General features: G+C 41.0%; 1 protein-coding gene across 4 annotated transcripts in view; it reads right to left on the bottom strand.

The window, feature by feature from the left end:
* Positions 1–1,841: 1,841 nt before the first annotated feature.
* The window catches only part of LOC125039882, a 32,595-nt gene continuing 19,436 nt past the window's right edge, over positions 1,842–15,000 (bottom strand). For 3 of the 4 annotated variants that reach the window (XM_047634223.1, XM_047634225.1, XM_047634227.1), the window contains 9 exons: positions 14,616–14,788; positions 12,884–12,974; positions 12,544–12,645; positions 7,392–7,527; positions 5,811–6,155; positions 5,336–5,493; positions 5,053–5,158; positions 3,474–3,655; positions 1,842–3,158 (listed from right to left, as the gene is read on the bottom strand). In XM_047634223.1, coding sequence (XP_047490179.1) covers positions 3,069–3,158; positions 3,474–3,655; positions 5,053–5,158; positions 5,336–5,493; positions 5,811–6,155; positions 7,392–7,527; positions 12,544–12,645; positions 12,884–12,974; positions 14,616–14,788 — 1,383 coding nt within the window. In that variant the 3' untranslated portion in view covers positions 1,842–3,068. The remainder of the gene's footprint in view (positions 3,159–3,473; positions 3,656–5,052; positions 5,159–5,335; positions 5,494–5,810; positions 6,156–7,391; positions 7,528–12,543; positions 12,646–12,883; positions 12,975–14,615; positions 14,789–15,000) is intronic. The other variant, XM_047634224.1, reaches the window with a different exon arrangement.

Below are 15,000 nucleotides of genomic sequence, written 5' to 3'. Positions count from 1 at the left end.
GAGAGAGAGAGAGAGAGAGAGAGAGAGAGAGAGAGAGAGAGAGAGAGAGAGAGAGAGAGAGAGAGAGAGAGAGAGAGAGAGAGAGAGAGAGAGAGAGCGAGAGAGAGAGCGAGAGAGAGAGCGAGAGAGAGAGCGAGAGAGAGAGCGAGAGAGAGAGCGAGAGAGAGAGCGAGAGAGAGAGCGAGAGAGAGAGCGAGAGAGAGAGCGAGAGCGAGAGCGAGAGCGAGAGATAAATATATATATGTATAATTATATACATATATATACATAAATATACATGTGTGTATATATACATATTTATAAATATGTTTATATATAACATACATATATATAATATATATGTATATGTTTGTATATATAATATATATATAAATATATGTGTATGTATATATATATATATATATATATATATATATATATATATATATATAATATATACATGATATATATATAATATATAATATATAGAGATATATGATATATATGATATATATAATATATACATATATATTATACATATAATATATAACATATGTAACATATGTAACATATATATATGATATATATGATATATATGATATATATAATATATCTAATATATGTAATATATTGATAATATATATAATATATATAATATATATAATATATATAATATATATAATATATATAATATATATAATATATATAATATATATAATATATATAATATATATATATAACATATATAATATATATATAATATATATATAATATATATAATATATATAATATATTGATAATATATATAATATATATATATAAATCTATAATATATATAATAAGCATAATATATATTTTATATTATATATATAATATATATAATATGTATAATACATATATAATATATATAACATATGTATAACATATATAATATATAATATATATAATATATAATATATATAATATATAATATATATAATATATATAATATATATAATATATATAATATATATAATATATATAACACATATATATATAATATACAAATGTAATACATATATATATAATATAAATACATATATACATTAATTATATCTAATACATATAAAAATACATAATAAGTATATACATATATATACATATATTTATAATATATATAAATATATACACATATATAAATATATACATACATATAAATATACATATCTACACATATATATACATATATACATATATATAAATTATGCATAAATGTGTGTATGTGTATAAGTGGTTTGTCTCTATATTTAGTCACAGTTTAAAGTATTAATGCTTTTTTACAAACACAAAAAAAGTACTCATATTTTGTTTAGGAGTATCAGCTTTACTTGCAACATTATCAAAATGAAATGTTTATACTTCAATTGATAAATATCTGATATCTTTATACTTGTTTGGAGTAACCTCAATACATGAAATGACTGTCATTAATGTAGACTTATGTATGGAAAAAAAAAAAAAAAAAAAAAAAAAAAAAAAAAAAAAAACTTCAATTCATTTTATTTGGAATTTTTATCAAAAAATATTTCATTTTGAAATCCTATTTCACTTTAAGAATACCTTGTTATTAGCAGTCTTCTACTTTTCATCAGGTAATAAACATTTCAATTATTTGTCTAAATTGTTATCAAATGCTGTTTTTATATATATAAAATTCCAAGCAAACACTAATTCTGAAGTTATAATCTAAAATTAAAATTACCAACTGTCAGTAAAAGATGTTTACTTCTAAATATTTATACCTGCTACCATAGAGGTATTGAAAATAAAATATACAAACAATTTTCAGATGGACATAATAATGGATATGAGTAAAACAAGAATAATTTTCTGTTTTCTTTATTAAAAAATACTGGAATATTTTCTGAGTAAACTTCTAATTCAAAGATGAAATATATGAAAGAAAGACATCCTGCAAAATTGCAAGGAACACTGACTATGTAATGCCAAGCCACTTCCATTACAAACGTATCCACAAAATACACAGTAGATCTTATCTACTTTTCTGTCAAGTTTTTTTCATTAGAACAAATGATCTTGTACTATTGTCCTACCACACAGTACTGAAAACAAGGCAACTAAAAAAAAAAAGAAAAAAAAAAAGAAAAAAAAAAGAAAGAAAGAAAACGAATTCCAAACAAAAAAGACCAAACTTAATGGCAATATGACTTTCAATGAAAAATCAACATCACAAAAACCACACAAATGGGTGCCACTCCTCCCGCAGAGGACTTGGCAATGGAACCTCGGACTGTGTCCACTTACATCGTCATTATAGCGTACTATCATCACTAACTCTTCTTACATGTACTCCTGAACTTTATGCATGAGCAAAGCTATAGTATGCTTGAAGTAACAATGCTTGAGGAAAGGTGGCTTAGCACTCACTGCTTAAAATTACACTGTTAGGAAGGTGAACATTGCTCAGTGTAACACTGCCATTTACAGAAACAAGAAATATCTTGTTAAGAAAGCTTTGTATAAAACTGCTCAAGAAGCAAAAATTTTAACCAGCTTGATGTGGCAGTGTTGCAGAGCTCTGTAATAGATGCATAGCATGATGCAACAAATTACTGCAACAGCCATTCCACCACTTGAAACAGTACTGCTAAAGATGACATATACATAAAACTGATTTACAACTGATACAACAGTGCAGATGTGACTTATTCTAGCACTGCCAGGGCAGGAATTTGTCACATAGAAAACAACAAAAATGTAACCCCAGTTGACTTAACAAAAGGGAGTTTTGTCACAGGAAATAAGTGCACAAGCACTTTCGCAGAAGCACTTCATAGCACACCTATATTACTGTAGGACTAATGCAAGTGACTGGGTATCAAGGGAACTTTAGATCCTAGTGTAGCAAGGATGTCACTGGATCTCTCTTGGGTCGGACAGGAAGATTTGCAACCGTCAGCCAGCAGTGGCTCAGCCAGCACCCCACAGCAGCATCACAGGCACTGCTCCGATCACAAGGGCAGATCAACAGCCATCCATCCAACCAGCTTGGCCACTGCTCCACAGCCATTACTATCACGCATACAAACTTACTCGGTAAATTCTTCGCCCACTTCTTCCCACTCCTTCACAGTGGTTGCATTAACCATGTCCTCTGCTTCTTCCTCCTTCACAGGCGACTGTCACAAAATAAAACAAAACACATTTCAAAACCTCTGACAAATCCAAGTTCTATTTGCTGAAATGACTTTCCTAAAGTATACTGATAAAGAGAAGAACAGTACCAAGTTTCTTATTATCTATATTTCACTCCATTCTTTTTTTCTTTTTTTTACATTCTGCTACAATGAACAAACACCTACATGCACATGCAACATACTCACTCTGATACATACACAGACACATACAAATACACACATACACTTGTGTGCACACAACCACATGAAAAAAGTAAAAAAGTGTCAAAAAGATTCAGTTTAAGGTAAGTGCCTCACTTCATCCTCCTTTTCTTCTTCACGGCTTGCTTCCTTTGCTTGTTTTCCATTTCCAAACCCTTTCTCCTCTTCACCTCCTTCCTCACTTTCTTTCTCTTTTGTTGCTCCTCCATTTTCCTTCTTATCTGTTTTGTTATTTCCCTCAAGTCCATCTTCGCCTTCAATCTCTGTCATTATTTCCCCTGAAAGAAACACAAACAAAAAATCAATAATTAAACAGGTAAACAATGAAAGCCTTTAGTATCACCAACCTATTAATTGATCAATTTTTCTCTGAAATGTGTCTCAAACATTTAAGCAATATAGCCAATTGAACAATCATCAGTCATATAAAAAATTCCATCATTAAATATGTCTCATCATAAAACTGCCAAACACTGCATCCAATGAATGTGGCAAAGTTCAATGGCAGAGAGCTGTCTTTGTAACTGCAAAGTCACATGACTATCAGGCCAGCCCCTCCCAGTTAATGCTTTCACTAGCATGGATGTTATTCAAGGTCCGCACTTTGTGACACATGACACCCTACAACATCCATTGCAAGATTCCTTTATAAAGCCTAGAATATTCACTGGACTGTAACATGGCTGTGTATGGACAAAGCCCTTGCTGTAGGGAAAATCACAAAGTTTTTGCAAAATGTTCAATGTATTTGAAAAATATATTAGAAAAATCACACACATAGGAAAAGTGGCACAATTATTACTTCATTTCTTATGATTTGGCAACTCAAGATAGGCTATATCAGGGCTGTCAATCAAACCTGATTTATCTGTTGGTCTCATCTTTCTTAGGTAGTCACTACACAGAGCACAACCTTAGCTTTCCTACAAGCATTTGGGAAAATGAGTGTGTATATACATATACACATATACATATATATACATATTATATATATGTATATATACATATATATACAAATATACATACATATATATATATATATACATATATATATATATATATATATATATATATATATATATATATATATATATATATATATGTATACATATGTATATATACATAAGTACATATAAGTATATATAAATATATATGTATATATACATATGTATGTATATATGTATATATATACATACACATATATACACATATATACACATATATACACATATACACACATATATACATATATATACAAACATATACAATACATGTGTATATACATACACACATACACATATATATATATATATATATATATATATATATATATATATATATGTATATATATATATATATATATATATATATATATATATATATATATAATTTATATATTTATATATTTATATATATATATATATATATATATATATATATATATAATGTATGGTGACTTTAGAGCATATCAGCTGAGTAACCTGCTGTAGTAAAAGTTGGGATGGAAAGGAGCTAGCTACTTTATCATATCATATCCCTACAACTTAGAAGGTATGTTCATCTCCTCTTGCACATGGGGCCAACTTCCAGCTTCCGGCTACTCCACCAACTCCAGCCTGTGAATCGCCAACCAACCCACCAGACGGACAAACAGACATACAAAAGACCAACAGACCTTGGAGGGCAGTGAGTCCCTTGTCGACTTCCTCCCACAGTTTAGCCTGGTCTGGATCGTCCTCCAGGTCACCCTCGGCCTCATCTCCACTCATGCCATCTTCCCCCTGGAGGACAGGCGGGTTTAAAACATCAGAGATTAAAAGATGCAGAAGCACAGGAGAGAAGGAAGGGCAAAGGGGAGAAAACAAAGAAATGATTGCATTTTACAATTTAACTTTCATGTATATTATATAAATACAAATAAAGTAAAAGGTATGTGATAACAATGAAAAAGGACTTACATGTTGTGATGCTGGATGTTGGTCATGGTAATGTGACAGGTGGTCAAAGGAGCGGCAGTGCCTCTGTACAGCACGGGACCCTAAGGAGGAATCAGCTCGGATGATCTTGTAACACAAGCTGCAGAAGTAGGCCTCGATCCGGCGCACGTATTCAGTTCCTGCAAAAGACAAAGATTCACTTTTCCCCTCATACTGGTCCCAGTGGATAAACTGAAAACATTTAACCTTGTTTCTGTTTAAAATTTAATGATTCTGGCTAAGAAATTAGGTCACATACTAGATTATTGTATTGGAAAATAGGTAGTACTTCAACTATCTACCCAAAAATAAAAACAAAGCAAATCAAGCAACTTCTTTTAAGGAAAAAAAAATAAATAAAACACCAGATCAAAGACAGGCAAAAGCTAATATCAAGACTAAGACACTAAAGAGCAGCTTCATTTTCTTCCTCTCCTTCTCCCTGCCCGTTCCTTACCCAGTGGCTGATGCTCCTCTTCATCCTCGTCGTCCTCCTCCTCCGGCTGGTCTTTATCCCAGTCCGACTCCATAGGAATGTCCTCCTCCTCATCTTCATCCCCCCGGTCATGTGCCCTGCGCCTCTTGCCCTTGTTGCTGCCTACATTCCGTCCCCTGCGGCCATACTGCAGTTCCTCCTTGCTCCTGTAGTGCCCATGACCCTTGTTGCGGTTGCTGCTACTCTCTGACTCATCTAGGTCCTCGTCCTCATCCTCGTCTCCTGTTGCGGCTTCCTTTTCTGCAGCCTCCACAGCATCAATGCCCCCTGTGATCTCCTCGTGCTCTGATCCCACCTCTTCATCATCTGCAAGGAGTCAGCCATAAGATTGCCTGCATTACCAGGTAGAATCTTCCATAGTAATAACTAAAATACAAACTTTCAACATCCAGAGGTTTTGTATCTTTCACTATTTATGGCCTACTAGAGATATGCAAGTAATAAACTGGCACTATAGATAAATCACATTTGGCATTATCCCTTTTAAATTCTGACACACAAGTTTCACATGCCGAAACAAGCTATACTAAATAGAGCAAAAAAAAAAAAGGAAAATGAAGCACAAATTACATCTTTCATGGATAATTCAACAAGAACAAGTATTCTTGAATTAGTATAAACCACTGGCACAAGGTCCAAGATGCTTTTCATCAATTAAGTCCTTAACCAAGCAGTCAATTATTAAGCCTATTTGACCTCATTTCTTGAATTTTGGGGAGAACCTTCTTTTCTTTTACTATCCCTATCGTGAATGTTATCATCATCACTATTATTACTATTATTATGACTATTATTGTTGTCTTGGTACTATCATTGTTGTTGTTATTAGTATGATGTTATTATCTGCATAGGCTTGACCTACAGGTATTGTATTGGAAAATAGGTAGTACTTCAACAATCTACCCAAAAATAAAAACAAAGGAAATCAAGCAACTCCTTTCATAAATGTTGACTTTAAAGAAAGGCTGAAAAATCAAAATGGTACACCCATTAAGGTAATATATATATAAATATATATATATATATATATATATATATATATATATATATATAGTGAACTTAATCCTTTCATCAATCCTCAACAGTTAAATTCAGCACATTTACCATTGTCTATCTAATGTACTTGGAGATAAAAATAAATAATAGCAATGATAAAAATTTATAAATAAATAAGAAAGGGAGATGATTAAAAAATAAAAATAATATCAAATTCCACTTCAGTCGTTTATCAAGCAAAAATAAAAATGAGAATTTTTAAATCAGTGGAAGGCCTGAAGAGCTACTGAAAGTCTATTTTCCTTTTAGCTTTTAACTCCTCTCTTTCACACCTAATTATAATATAATGTGACTATCATTGTAACCCAAATGACTAATAAAGTTCCTTAACTTCGAAAGGAAATATGGCATTATGACATTGCATAAAGTTGCACAAACACTTGCAGCTACAATTCTGTAGCTATAAATGAGAGTATACCTCTCATTTTCTGAGGCAAATTTTACATCTTAGTCAAACTGTAACTTCATTATATATGCTAAGCTTACCGTCTTCTCCCACTGAGTCGAGTGTCATGAAGTTAGCCAAGTCAAGGTCAACACCTTCCTCCTCCTGGTTGTGGTTCTCATTGCGTCGGCTGCCACCCTGACTGTCAATAGTTGCTGTCCTTACCTGCAACGAGCCCTGTATTATGTATTTAATCTTATCACTTGTTCCACAATATGTAGGCAAATTATAGATCATGTATATATTTCAGTATAAATATATATATACACATATATATCAAATTGCAGGGCAGGTGGGGGATGTGTGTGTTTTAGTGTATGTATAGTTAACTCATTCACTGCTGGCAGAGAAACATGAGCATAACAAATTTCAAAATTTTGCAGGCACCTTCAGAATGTGGGAATGGCCAGAAAGCTGTTCTAAAAAACTCTGGCTTGTACTGTCACTAATACTGCTCAAAGAAAGTGAAAAATTACATTTTATTCATCTAGTAATGATTAAAAATTAATTATCTCAATTGCTGAACCCTTGTTTCATATCCAAATTATGTATTTTAGGGAATATAAAAGCATAAAACCAACCTACATTCTAAAAAAATAAGATGCCTCTTGAGGTTTGCATCTGCATGCTAAAATGGTAATAATTCTTTGGAATTTATCAAATACGTATCTATAATCAGTGTCCTTCAAAATGTTGTGCAAGGCACATGCTCATGTCTTACTGAAATAACAAAGCTAATTTTCTCACAAAACATATGCTTGATTTGGGAAATTATGTTACTCTCTCTGAAAAGTGTAAACTTTGTATGTAGAATGTTCTGTATGTAAAATGTCACTTTATTCTGCCAGCTATGAATGGGTTAAATAGGAGGAAAAGATAGAGGAGGAGGAGGAGGAGGAGGAGGAGGAGGAGGAAGAGGAAGAGGAAGAGGAAGAGGAAGAGGAAGAGGAAGAGGAAGAGGAAGAGGAAGAGGAAGAGGAAGAGGAAGAGGAAGAGGAGGAGGAGAGAGGAGGAGGAGGAGGAGGGAGGAGGAGGAGGGAGGAGGAGGAGGGAGGAGGGAGGAGGGAGGAGGGAGGAGGGAGGAGGGAGGAGGGAAGAGGGAGGAGGGAGGAGGGAGGAGGGAGGAGGGAGGAGGGAGGAGGAGGAGGAGGAGGAGGAGGAGGAGGAGGAGGAGGAGGAGGAGGGAGGAGGGAGGAGGGAGGAGGGAGGAGGGAGGAGGGAAGAGGGAGGAGGGAGGAGGGAGGAAGGAAGAGGGAGGAAGAGGGAGGAAGGAAGAGGGAGGAGGGGGAGAGGAAGAGGGAGGAGGGGGGAAGAGGGAAGAGGGAAGAGGGAGGAGGGAGGAAGGAGGAAGGAGGTAGGAGGTAGGAGGGAGGAAGGGGGAAGGAGGGAGGAGGAGGGAGGAGGAGGAAGGAGGGAGGGAGGGAGGGAGGGAGGGAGGGAGGGAGGGAGGGAGGGAGGGAGGGAGGGAAGGAGGAAGGGAAGGAGGGAGGGAAGGAGGGAGGGAGGAGGGAGGGAGGGAGGGAGGGAGGGAGGGAGGGAGGGAGGAGGGAGGGAGGGAGGGAGCGAAGGAGGGAGGGAGGGAGGGAGGGAGGGAGGAGGAGGAAGAGAAGAGAGGGGGGAGGAGGAGGAAGAGAAGAGAGGGGGGGAGGAGGAGGAAGAGAAGAGAGGGAGGAGGAGGAGGAAACAGGAGGAGGAGGAGGAGGAAACAAGAGGAGGAGGAGGAGGAAACAAGAGGAGGAGGAGGAGGAAACAAGAGGAGGAGGAGGAAACAGGAGGAGGAGGAGGAGGAAACAGGAGGAGGATGAGGAGGAAACAGGAGGAGGATGAGGAGGAAACAGGAGGAGGAGGAGGAGGAAACAGGAGGAGGAAACAGGAGGAGGAGGAGGAGGAAACAGGAGGAGGAGGAAACAGGAGGAGGAGGAAACAGGAGGAGGAGGAAACAGGAGGAGGAGGAGAGGAGGAGAGGAGAGAGGAGGAGAGGAGAGAGGAGGAGGAGGAGGAGAAGAGGTAGAGGAGGAGGAGGAGGAAGGAGAGAGGAGAGGAGGAGGAGGAGGAGGAGGAGGAGGAGGAGGAGGAGGAGGAGGAGGAGGAGGAGGAGGAGGAGGAGAGAGGGCAAGGAGGAGGAGGAGAGAGGAGGAGGAGGAGAGAGGAGGAGAGAGGAGGAGGAGGAGGGGAGAGGAGGAGGAGGAGGAGGAGGAGGAGGAGGAGGAGGAGGAGGAGGAGGAGGAGGAGGAGGAGGAGGAGGAGGAGGAGGAGAGAGGAGGAGGAGAGAGGAGGAGGAGAGAGGAGGAGGAGAGAGGAGGAGGAGAGAGGAGGAGGAGAGAGGAGGAGGAGAGAGGAGGAGGAGAGAGGAGGAGGAGAGAGGAGGAGGAGAGAGGAGGAGGAGAGAGGAGGAGGAGAGAGGAGGAGCAGAGAGGAGGAGGAGAGGAGAAAGAGAGAGGAGGAGAGAGGAGGAGGAGAGAGGAGGAGGAGAGAGGAGGAGAGAGGAGGAGGAGAGGAGGAGGAGAGAGGAGGAGAGGAGGAGAGAGGAGGAGGAGGAGGAGGAGGAGGAGGAGGAGGAGGAGGAGAGAGGAGGAGGAGGGAGGAGGAGGAGGAGGAGGAGAGGAGGAGGAGGAGGAGGAGGAGGAGGAGGAGGAGGAGGAGAGGAGGAGGAGAGAAGGAGAGGAGGAGGAGGAAAAGGAGGAGAGAGAGAGGAGGAGGAGGAGAGGAGAGAGAGGAGGAGGAGGAGGAGGGAGGAGGAAGGGAGGAGGAGGAGAAGGAGGAGGAGGAGGAGGAGGAGGAGGAGGAGGAGAGGAGGAGGAGGAGGAGACGAGGGAGGAGGAGGAGGAGGAGAGGAGGAGGAGGAGGAGGAGGAGGAGGAGAGGAGGAGGAGGAGGAGGGAGGAGGGGAGGAGGGAGGAGGAGAGGAGGAGAAGAGGAGGAGGAGGGAGAGAGAGAGGAGGAGGAGGAGGAAGGAGGAGGAGAGAGGAGGAGAGGAGAGAGAGGAGAGGGAGGAGGAGGAGAAGGGGAGGAGGAGAGGAGGAGGAGGAGAGGAGGAAGGAGAGAGGGGAGGAGAGAGAGGAGGAGAGGGAGGAGAGAGAGGAGGAGAAGGAGGAGAGGAGGGAGGAGAGAGGAGGAAGGAGGAGGAGGAGAGGAGGAGAGGGAGGAGGGAGGAGGAGGAGGAGAGGAGAGAGAGGGAGGAGAGGAGGGGAGAGAGGAGGAGGGAGGAGGAGGAGAGGAGAGGAGGGAAGGAGGAGGAGGAGGAGAGAAGAGGAGGAGAGGAGGAGGAGGAGAGGAAAGGAGGAGAGGAGGAGGAGGAGGAGGAGAGAGTGGAGGAGGAGGAGGAGAGGAGGAGGAGGGGAGGAGGAGAGGAGGAGAGGAGGAGAGGAGGAGGAGGAGAGGAGGAGGAGGAGGAGAGGAGGAGGAGAGGAGGAGGACAGGACGAGGGAAGAGGAGGAGGAGGAAAGGAGGAGGAGAGAGGAGGAGGAGAAGGAGAGGAGGGAGAGGAGGAGGAGGAGAGAGGGGAGGAGGAGAGGAGAGGAGGAGGAAGGAGGAGGGGAGGAAGGAGGAAGAGGAGGAGGAGGAGGGAGGAGGAGAAGGGAGGAGGAGGAGAAGGGAGGAGGAGGAGGAGGAGAAGGAGGAGGGAGAAGAGAGGAGGAGGAGGAGAAGGGAGGAGGGGGAGAAGAGAGGAGGAGACGGGAGGGAGGAGGAGAGAAGGAGAGAGAAGGAGGAGGAGGAGGAGGAGGAGGAAGAGGAGGAGGAGGAGGAGGAGGAGGAGGAGGAGGAGGAGGAGGAGGAGAGGAGGAGGAGGAGGAGGAGGAGGAGGGAGGAGGAGGAGGAGGAAGGAAGAGAAGGAGGAGGAGGAGGAGGAGGAGGAGAGGAGGAGGAGGAGGAGGAGGAGGAGGAGAGGAGGAAGGAGGAGGAGGAGGAGGAGGAGGAGAGGAGAAGGGAGGAGGAGGAGGAGAGGAGAGGAGGAAGGAGGAGAGGAGGAGAAGGAGAGGAGGAGAGGAGAAGAGGAGAAGGGAGGAGGAGGAGGTGGAGAAGAGGAGAAGGAGGAGGAGAGGGGAGGAAGAGGAGGAGAGGGGAAGAGGAGGAGGAGAAGGAGGAGAGGGGAAGAGGAGGAGGAGGAGAAGGGGGGAGGAGAAGGGAGGAAGAGGAGGAGGGAGGAGGGAGGAGGGAGGAGGAGGAGGAGAAGGGAGGAGGGGGAGAAGAGAGGAGGAGGAGGGGAGGAGAAGGGAGGAAGAGGAGAAGAGAGGAGGAGGAGAAGAGGAGAAGGGAGGAGGAGGAAAAGAGGAGAAGGGAGGAGGAGGAGAAGAGGAGAAGGGAGGAGGAGGAGGAGGAGGAGGAGGAGGAGGAGGAGGAGGAGGAGGAGGAGGAGGAGGAGGAGGAGGAGGAGGAGGAGAAGGAGAGAAGGGAGGAGGAGGAGGAGGAGGAGGAGGAGGAGGAGGAGGAGGGGGAGGAGGAGGAGGAGGAGGAGGAGGAGGAGGAGGAGGAGAGGAGAAGGGAGGAGGAGGAGGAGAAGAGGAGAAGAGAGGAGGAGGAGGAGAAGAGGAGAAGGGAGGAGGAGGAGAAGAGGAGAAGGGAGGAGGAGGAGAAGAGGAGAAGAGTGGAGGAGGAGGAGGAGGAGGAGGAGGAGGAGGAGGAGGAGGAGGAGGAGGAGGAGGAGGAGGAGGAGGAGGAGGAGGAGGAGGAGGAGGAGAAGAAGAGGAAAGAGGAGAGCAGAGGAAAGAGGAGAGCAGAGGAAAGAGGAGAGCAGAGGAAAGAGGAGAGCAGAGGAAAGAGGAGAGCAGAGGAAAGAGGAGAGCAGAGGAAAGAGGAGAGCAGAGGAAAGAGGAGAGCAGAGGAAAGGGGAGAGCAGAGGAAAGAGGAGAGAGGAGGAAAGTAAAAAGGACAGAGAGGAGAGAGAGGAGAGACAAGAGGAAAAAGGAGAGAGGAGGGAGGCACAAATACAGAAAAAGGAAAGGAGAGGAGGGAGGCACAAATACAGAAAAAGGAAAGGAGAGGAGGGAGGCACAAATACAGAAAAAGAAAAGGAGAGGAGGGAGGCACAAATACAGAAAAAGAAAAGGAGAGGAGGGAGGCACAAATACAGAAAAAGAAAAGGAGAGGAGGGAGGCACAAATACAGAAAAAGAAAAGGGGAGTAAGGAGGCACAAATACAGAAAAGGGAGAGGAGAGGAGGGAGGCACAAATACACAAAAAGAAGCAGACTTACCCGTAGGTGATTGATGGAAGCAATGTGATGCTCATACACCATACGGCTCGGGAAAGTGATTCTGCATATTCCACATCGAGGATGGAGATAGTGCCTCTGCATCTGTGGAATGGGACAGGCTGATTAACAGAAAGAATGGGACAAGTCAACTAGCAGTAAAATGTCACATAGTCCATTCTGCAATACTTAAATATAAAATAATAACATTGTAACACTTTCCAAATGACACTACATGTGTCCTAACCATGTCCACACATGCTACCACTGAAACAAGGTTTCCTTATTGGGTATTTTACCAAAATAAAATTTAAAAAAACACATCATTAACATTCCAACTCACCCTATGTAGCTTGCTTCTGCTGTGGTGGCTTATGCCATCACTTGAGTTTTTGCCCAGACACTTGAAGGCTAGCTTGCATGTACTGCAGAACCTGGGGTTAAGACAAGAAGCAAGAGAAATACAAATGAAATACAAATGATCAAAAATAAGGTAACGTGAATAATATTTCCAATCATTTACAATTATTATCTGATCTTTTTAAGTATCCAGATTACAGTTACCAGGGGTCTATGTGCATAGTATTCCCCTTTCCTATATGCATGTGTAATACATTCCTTTTTATCAGAAATGTTCACAAATTTCTTGACTTCACTTTGCCTACATTGGTAATACTTTTACATATATTTCTGTAACTTTCCAGATATTTACATAATGAAATTGCTGAAGATTAGTGCTTGACAACTGATTGAGTTTTTAATTTGAAGCTTTCAAACTTTCTCAAAACACAATGACAGAATGATATTCTGCATACACTCTCCTTATAACAAGCAATGTCAGTTGACTATTATGAATATAATCTTTGTATATCTAGATTACCTGTAAAAGATGTCATACTTGTGACCTACAATTTCTAAAACTACCAAAAATAAAGTATAGACTGCTAATTTGGAGATTGAAATTTTATAGTTCCATAATATTTAATGTCCTTTCTCTGAATATGAATGTTCCACATAATGACATTACTCACTGTTACCAGTACTCAAGGTAGCAGCCATAATACCTATGCAACCCACATGGGATTTGGCCTCTAAATTGATGAACTCCTCAATGACAGTATTAGAAATCTCTCGGCATCACTGACTTCAGTGACTTCTGGCAACCGTCCTGCCCTTTGGCCCGGGAACTCATTCTGGCACATCTGACACCTACAGCCGTAGCCTCACGAGGAGTCGGTTTGCTATGATGGTTATAGGTGTGGCCCAGCATTAAGAGGTTAAAGTTACATGAATTGTTCATACATCAAGCAATCTCACAACGTTAGTAAATCTGCCTGCTGCCGCACTTATCCCCTAAATATTTTATAAGCACTTCATGTATTGGGAATTCCAAGGGCATTATTCATCTTGATATGTTCAACCTTTTCTCAATTTTTCAACAAAGTCCAACTAGCAGTAAATCCACAATATACCTTTTGCCCCACAAAATAAATGTTGAGGTACAGCATGAACAAGCAGAAGAAACAAGAGCAACTTACCTTGGCTAAATGATGGTATCCACTACTAATCACCCTCTCCCCCTTCCCTGTCTGCTGCTCTGTGTCCTCCCCTCATTTCAAGTAAAGAATATTGGTTTTCAAATAAACTCTTGAAAATAAACTGTAACCCCACAGCAATAGGGTGTAGTTATGATGAGTTGTGCTTACAGCCTGTATGCATTGTACCTCCACAGCCATTCCATTGGCTATTTCAAACATTCCATATGTTGTACTGTGTTTTTTGACATCTGAAGAAAACTTCTATCTAAATTCTGACATTGCAAGATTTTAGGCCACAAGTTCCAAGTACCGCCTTGAGCAAAATACAAATTCTGCAAACTATGTCAAAAATTCTTGATTATAATAGCAAGAGAGAAAAAAAAAGTATCAGTCAAGATGACTGAATTACACAAATAAGCTATTTGCATGCAAGGAATGAAAATGATAAAAGGGGTAAAAAATCATAATGAACTCTAAAAATCATAACCAATCATGGCAATAAAACACACTACAGAACACAAGGTAACACAGCAGTACCTAGTAACAGCTGACTTAAACTCCTCGCCATTTTCTTCTCGCCACTTGGCCTCAATCTCCTTCTGCTCCTGTCTCTGCTGCACCCTGATCTTCCTCAGCACCACAGAGTGCTTCCTAGCCAGCCGGTTTAGCTGCTGTTTGTGTCCCTCACTTCCCAGGTGGAACTTGTACTCCTGTGGGAAAACATTGAGGATTAGGTGAATCTGAAAATATGTATTCTTTTATGTTTTTACTGTTTATTTCATTTATATATCCTATTTCTGCCATGAAGTATTTTGCTAACATTTAATATGTAACTCTAGCCATGTGAGCATTACACTGCAAGCCTTCCTCTCACTTTTTAACTTGTGTCCACCAGGCCATGCTCATGTTCTTCATAACAAAC

The sequence above is a fragment of the Penaeus chinensis genome, chromosome 28, assembly GCF_019202785.1.
Source record: "Penaeus chinensis breed Huanghai No. 1 chromosome 28, ASM1920278v2, whole genome shotgun sequence".
NCBI lineage: Eukaryota > Metazoa > Arthropoda > Malacostraca > Decapoda > Penaeidae > Penaeus > Penaeus chinensis.
This window is presented reverse-complemented; position numbering and strand designations above follow the sequence as displayed.